The 7,420-nt window shown below is 34.7% G+C and overlaps 1 protein-coding gene across 1 annotated transcript in view; it reads right to left on the bottom strand.

The window, feature by feature from the left end:
• The window catches only part of ZRANB3 (zinc finger, RAN-binding domain containing 3), a 42,741-nt gene extending 35,546 nt beyond the window's left edge, over positions 1 to 7,195 (bottom strand). Inside the window, exon 1 of the mRNA XM_010000378.1 lies at positions 7,044 to 7,195. Coding sequence (XP_009998680.1) covers positions 7,044 to 7,195 — 152 coding nt within the window. The remainder of the gene's footprint in view (positions 1 to 7,043) is intronic.
• Between the last annotated feature and the right edge of the window lie 225 nt (positions 7,196 to 7,420).

The raw sequence follows: 7,420 nt of genomic DNA, 5'->3' as shown, positions 1-7,420 counted from the left end.
TCCTGCTGCTACAAGTCCACATTTAAGCTCAGGTAATTTCTCAGACTATTCCGTTTGCTTTTTTGTGTTCTTAAGATTTTTTCAACCCCACACAGTTCCTCTCCTGAATGACATTCCACATTCACTTACTGACAATGCATTTTTTGTTCCATCTGAATTGCTTCCCAGTTCTTCCAGCATCACTTCCAAACAAGCCTCCCTAGCCATGAAAGCTCTGCAGAATTTGGCTCAACATCTCATTCATACTTCCTGCATCTGAACCTCATTCTGTGAGCTAGCATCCTCATTTAATCATCTCTCTCTCCTTTGGCACTTCTCAGATGTGAAATGTACTCGGAAACATTACACACCAGTATCTTTAAAAAAATAAACCTTTCTTTAAAGACAGTAGTTGCAGAGCTATTCCACATTTAATTGCTGAAATGTATTACCCTGTTTGATCTTCTGCATATTAAATATGTATTCAATTTTTTTACCCAAGGATTACTTTTCAGCTTCATTTTCTAAGACTAGAAACAACTGCTCATCTATTATGATACAGGGTTTAAGGACTCAAAAAAAATATAATTCCATGTATCTAAAATGAGCTGCTGAATATATTGGTATAAAGGAAGATTTCCTTCTTACTCTAGCTAGAGATCTATGCCTTGTTTGAAACATCTATTTCAGACTATCTAATCTCAATCTACTGAGACTAGAGATAGAAATCACATTAAAAAGTAACCACTGTTTTTATTCTCAGTTCTCTCTGATCTGAAGATTTGCAAATAAAGGAGACATTTGTTGATGACACTTGATGCTTCAAGTCACCAAGTAAAAATTAAAATAATAATGAAACAGTCATAGAAATATTCCTAAACATGACTAAAACAAAAATGTAAAAGGAATTTAATTTCCTACCATATAAATTTTATTACCTTAGCATCTATCAAAATCAGTGTGACAAAACCAGAGAAAATAAGTAAACCTCCTAGAAGAGATTATGATACATGTCATCTCATCTGGTTTTTGAACTTATCTTTATGCTAATCTCTGAATTCTCCATCTTCAAATCAAATCGGTCACAAGTTTACTAACAAGAATTCAGATTAACTCCAGTCTCAACAACAGTGACACTACAACATTCGGAGTCATTAAAGGATATTCTGTTTGGTAATCACCCTAGTTCTACACCTTTACCTGCAGCATTTAACAACTGTAGATATCTGTTATGTGCTTACAAGGCAATAGCCAGAATGCTCCCTAAGATCTACAGCAACATACCTGGAACAGAATGTCATTAATATGACTAAAACTTGTAGAAAAATTCTTACCAATGTTATCCACAAATACTGATCAAACATAATACACTGATAATTACCAGGTAGCTATAGCGCGATAAAATATGAACTCTCCACATCAACCATTTCTGTTACCAATTAATTAAAGGAAGAAAAATGTAATGTTTTCACTGCATAAAAATAGTTTAATGCTACTTGCTTAAGTTAAACTAAGAGCTCTAGTAAACTAATAGGCTCTAGTGTAGTGAGGACTTAGGAGAGAGTGAAACAATAAAGCAAAATTCAACTTAAAATTAACAATGCCACATCTCCCAGAAGAGAAATGCTGAGAAATAATACTGGGGACAATCCATCATTAACCCCTAACGTATTTTTTAATAAGTGTCAGCTTAAACTATGTAGCTGATTCTGAAAAAAAGATATTATTTCAGACAATGATAAAAAGCAGTCAGTCTTGTATTTAATCACACCACAGACTTGTAGCAACCTATGACCTTTCAAACAAAGAACAGAAAAATTAGACATAGACAGTAACAGATATGCAAACATGCACCTAGGCTTAGTGTTTCAAAATTAAAAAGGAAGAAAAATCTATTTTCTCCTCTGAAATTTTCTTATTCATAGCTACTATCAAAGACAAGAAACTCAAGATAAGAAATACACTGAAAAAGCAAATCAATCAGTAATCATGGATGAAAAAATAGTAAAGACAAAATCAAATTAAAACAAAATTCTGATAACTTAAAAAGGCAATACAAGACAGAAAGCAGCAATGACATTACACAGAAGGAGAAAGATTAATAGACAACATGTTAGTCTACTGTGATGTAGAGACACCTACACTCAATTTCTGTGCATTCTCATCACTCCTTACTACCATCCTAGAAAATTAAAGAGATTTGTGAAGAAACTTGTGTAGAAATTTTCCCAATAATTTAAATATTACTTACATCAGAAATTCCTGGCCCTACAAAGGACTATACTGTGCCTGAGAATTGTAAACATTTCTATTTGCTCCTGCCCAAGAGCACTATGCTTGATTATATGACTCAACTACTAAAACTTCAGCTGACTGTACATACTGTACCTTCTCAGCAAGGAACTGGAGCTAGAACCTTTTATCTGGGTTCATAAGCTTTAAATAAATTTAATTTGAACCTCTGTTTTTCCGGTCTACTTTGGGAGGGGAGCAGAGGGGAATTAATTTCTATAAAAACTGTTAGTCTTTGAACTAAACATCTATTTTAATTAATGAAGAATTAACTACATGTTTCTCCTGGGTAACTTGCTAGAGATCAGAGACACTGTCAAAAAAAAATGTACTGTTTTGAAGTGCAGACAACTGACTCGTTATTTTAATAGGAGACACTTGCACTCCATTCTCTAATGAGCTCACTATTGCAATGATGCTCTGTAGCCTACTATCCAAAACAACATTAAAGAGTATGCAACTTTTTCTAACTCTAGAAAATTACTGTCTAACAAAACAAATACATTTTCCTTAAAACTGGTAAGTCTTAATGCCAGAAATGAACACTGCACCATCATGTTACTACCATCCATTCTCATTTACTTCTTTTCTATTGTGTGTGTACTCACTAAACATTAAGCCAGTATGTATGGCAAACTGAAAATCACATGCTCCAGAAGATACAAATAGAAATTAGTGTATTACCCTCTAAAACTTATAAAGGTATCAGTAAAAAGCAAAATTTATCTGTAAATCAACACAAGATTAAATACAGATCCTAGTAAATTATCAATAAACATTACAATATTTAGATAAATTTAACTTTTAAAAAAAAAAATCCCCTTCCAGTAAAATACTTTACAATATTCATACAATTTAACTTTATGTTTAAGAAAGTGAGAAGTAAACAGAGCAGGAAACTAGATGACCCCAGTAAAATGGTTTGAACATACAATTATAATGGAAAAGCTTATTTCATGAGTGATAAATATTTCCAAGTCCTCTTTCACATCCACAAGCAAGAAAGCTTAAACAACTTGTCCTGTCACCAGTTCTAGAAAAAAAAAACCCACAAAAGGTATCTGTGTGTCTGAAGGCATCTTTTTCAGATATTGTCAACAAGGCAAAGCTAAATAATGATGTTTGCAGATCACCTGCTGACAGCTTTTATTATAAAACTTGATAAAGCATTTAGTGATATGGTTTATATGTTACCTAGTAGCAAGAGAGCTAACTTTCAAACATTAGCATACTTCTAACTTTTACAGATTATTCAGGTGAACAAATTGTTTGTAACATAAGACAGACATCACACGTTTCTATAAGGAGAGGATGTAAAAAAAGAATATATAGTTGAAAGAGATTGTGAACTTCCAAGTATTATGTTAGTGAACAGCAACAGTAGAAATCATTAATATCCAAAGAGAGATGTGGGCTCAAAAGAGACTGAATGTAACCTTTATTCACACAACCAAGCTATTTGCCTTTATATCCCTGCAGCTTGGATATTTTGCTCAAACTTCTAGCACTTTTGCTAGAGACTGTGCTTCAACACTGCCACCTCCTCTTCAGTAACACCTGAGCATTGGCTGATGACTTCTCAGTATTGTTTAGACCTTCATTCTCAAGTCAGCCTCCTCCTGCACACTTAACATGGAAGAATAAATTTGGTCTGAAAATTACACTCTGTTGCTCAGAACAACTAAACTCATTCAGTAAGATGACATCTGCAAGGTTTTCCATTCATGCTTCTTCACTTGTGATAAGACTACCCTTTCCTCTCAGGAAACGGGCATGTGTCTGTATCTGCCCAAACTATACCCAGCATGCAAAGAGCAGAGAGAATTCCTCACCTCCACCTCCCAACACTGTACATAAAACTGACCCTAACAACCCAAAATATTTCCTAAATCCATTGCTTACAGCTTATGTTCCTGGAAGGGACAAGTTTGTTGCTTTCTATTACAAGACAGTTTAAAGCACATATAAATACACATGTATCCTGCTTTTAAAAGTAACTTAGAGAATTTGTGTGCACCCATTTTTTCTGCACACTGTTTGAGGTTATAAATGAAGACCAAACATCGTTTCCATCCTTAAGTAGCTATTCCCAAGTCCACTTCAAAGAATCTCTAGTAAAGAATAAGCAATCTTGTAGTTATCTACCTTTAAGGCATGACTGTGAGCTAAAAGGTATCTTAGTATATGTTGAACTATACACTATCTTGTTGGCTTTAGAATTATTATTTCCCAGAGAAGTGTTAGGCAGTCTCTGTTTGTCTAGATGCCTTCAGAGCACCTACTCAAAAAGCCTTTGATTCATTTACTAATGAATAAAAAGCACAAACCACAACAGCACATTTATTTTATGCTCCAGGAAAAGACAAGGGAATTAATAGGTTAATGACAGCTCCTTCCATGCAAGAAATAAAAGTTTGTTCTAATAACAAATCTCTTTTCACACTGGGTGCTTGTCTAACCTCAGATAATATTAATTCAATCTCTTCAGCTAACAATAGAGCACTTTCTCTACACCAGTTTCCTGTCACTACAGCAAAGCATGGATAAAGTGGTAACTGCAAAGGGAGTGCATAGCCTGAGGCAGAGAAGAAAGAAGAGGTGAAATGCACATGCTGCTTACTTCAAGTCCTACGTTTATATATTTCTAAAACTAGAAAAGACACTTTCATGGAAAAGTATTAAACCCTGCTAAAATATACCACTAGGAATACTGAAAGAAGGCGTAAATCCTTGAAGAGTACACAAAAGGGAATAGATTGGATAAGCCAAAGACTGAGAAGCTAAAAAGAAAATTCAGCTGCAAGCAACAGAGGCTCTTGTTCAGTGTTTTGGGACAGAAAGAAAATCAAATCTGCCTGAGCAAGGGACAGATTTAAAAAAAGATACTCCTCAGGAAAGTTTGACTTAATACATTTTACTTTATATAGAGGCTGGCTGAGAGTGTGCACACAATTCCTCAGTTTGACCCAGTTAACATACAGAATTTGCTATGCCAAGGAATGAGATTTCTTGGAATCATGATGAAAATACTTTCACATGCCTGCCACAGTAAAAACATCAATACTCTTTGGTTAGAAACCCTTTAGTAAGGGTTTCAAGGATAGAAACCACCAGAAAGATCATAACCCTAATGAAAACAATATAATTCCCTCCTTGAAAGTCATTAGCCTAGGTAATCCAATCCTTTTTAGATACTTACTGCAGACAATTGTTACTTCTCAAACAAAAAGAAGAAACATCTGATGAAAAATTACCTGATGCTACAGTTAATCTGCTTTCTGAAGAACCTTTATATTCTATAAAAGGCTGTAAACAGTGATGATACTTTCAAATACAACCACTAGCTACACTAATTTACATTGAAGAAACTATACACATTTCATAGACAAGTGCACCTCAATTGCATATAAACTTCACTTCCCCTCAGTGGAATCAGATCAGCTGAGATTTAGTAGCCCAGGGCTTTGGATTTATTAAATTCAACTAATGCCGACTTTGCTGTCTGTTCTACCAAAGCCATAGCAATCCATTAAAACTGTCTGCATTCATTCTCACAGTCACACTGTGCAGCAGGAAAGTGCCTACTGTGAGCAGTGGTCACAGATAAGTTAAATCCAATACAGCATAAAGCTTTTTAACTCTCAGCCTTGCACATTAATGGCTGGTCTCATCTTTCTACTCTGCTGCCTAGTCTGGAAGCATAAAATAGATGGTTTGCTTCATTCCCTGAAGACAACTACATTATAATTGCCACAGGTTTTTTGCCAAATGAAGATAATTTAAGCTAAAAGCTTCAGAGGAAATTTTAGTTGATCAGAAGTTGCATGTAATTGCAACTGATGATAAAACATTCCTTTCCAATTTTTCACCTTTAGAAAAGGAGATGCACATTTCTTCTAAAAAATCAGAAATGTTAGCAAGCAACCAATCCCCTTAGGCCTCCTGTACTGAGCAAGATAATGAAAAAATCAGAAACTAACTTAATCTAAAACTTAAGCTAAAATAATTCCATTTGTGCAACACCTCTAAAATGTCATTGCTTTCTAAACAAGCAACATACAGTAGATACATGGCTTTCAGTTGCAATTGTCTAAATTTTCTGAAGTTTCTGTGTGGAAACAGCATTCCCCTTCCCTCTTTTGCCCCTGTAAATTTATAACAAGCTCTTACTCAGCAAAATATTTCAATCCTCTGCTGCATAAACTATTTTTCTGACTTATCAGGTACTTCACAGAACCTCTATCAGTTCTCTGCTCCACCACTTGCTGCACTTGCTAACTGAGCACCCTGCAAGGCTTTTTCTGCTCTGCTGTTGCAGCTCAGTGAGTTCCAGAACACCCTGATTACATGCCAGAATTGTACCGAGTCTAAAATAGAATACCACACAGATGCATCAAGATCTGTTAGTCATTCTCTTAACAGCCCTACCACACCATTAAGAACTAACGAAACAAATGTGAATTAACTTATTTAAAAAATCTCTATTAGCATGACAAAAAGGATGGTCCTACAGATATCAAACCTCCTCTTATGTGAGGAGGTTTTTGATACTACAATCCTCCTTTGCATAACACATCATTAAATAGTTCTTCATCCTCTGCGGAAAAAAACAAAACCACCACTTATTTTAAACCACCTTATCTTCTAGTTTAAGAAAAAATTCTGTAATAAAACTCTCCTAAAAGCTGTTGGTATTCCACAGCCTTTGTAAAAATTAATTTACTTTTACCTGAAATAATTGTTTTTAGCATATGATACAATAAGGATTTTACCTGCCATTTCTCTGAAGTGCAAATATAATGCCCTCCTCTTGGAAAGGAAGCAGTTTCTTCCTCAGTCTTTCAGGTAGAAAGGACAGCTTAGCATCAACATTTTCTGAACAAGAAGCTTTAACTGTAGGTGTTCTCTGGAGTGTATTAGCCATGTTGAACCTAAGGGAAACAGAAACAAAATGTCTTAGTCAAACAACAGGTTTGCAATATGTTACAGACTAAAACTCCATCTTGAAATATTTGATATCAACAAAACTCTTCTCAATTCTTGAGAATCCTCCTTAGGAGCATAAAATAATGCAGATGATGTAAGAATCAAATCAGGAAAAAAAGAGTAAAACATGCACTTTGGGGAAAAAAAAAGAAAAAAAATAAAT

The sequence above is a fragment of the Chaetura pelagica genome, unplaced genomic scaffold, assembly GCF_000747805.2.
Source record: "Chaetura pelagica isolate M959 unplaced genomic scaffold, ChaPel_1.0 scaffold386, whole genome shotgun sequence".
Classification (NCBI taxonomy): domain Eukaryota; kingdom Metazoa; phylum Chordata; class Aves; order Apodiformes; family Apodidae; genus Chaetura; species Chaetura pelagica.
This window is presented reverse-complemented; position numbering and strand designations above follow the sequence as displayed.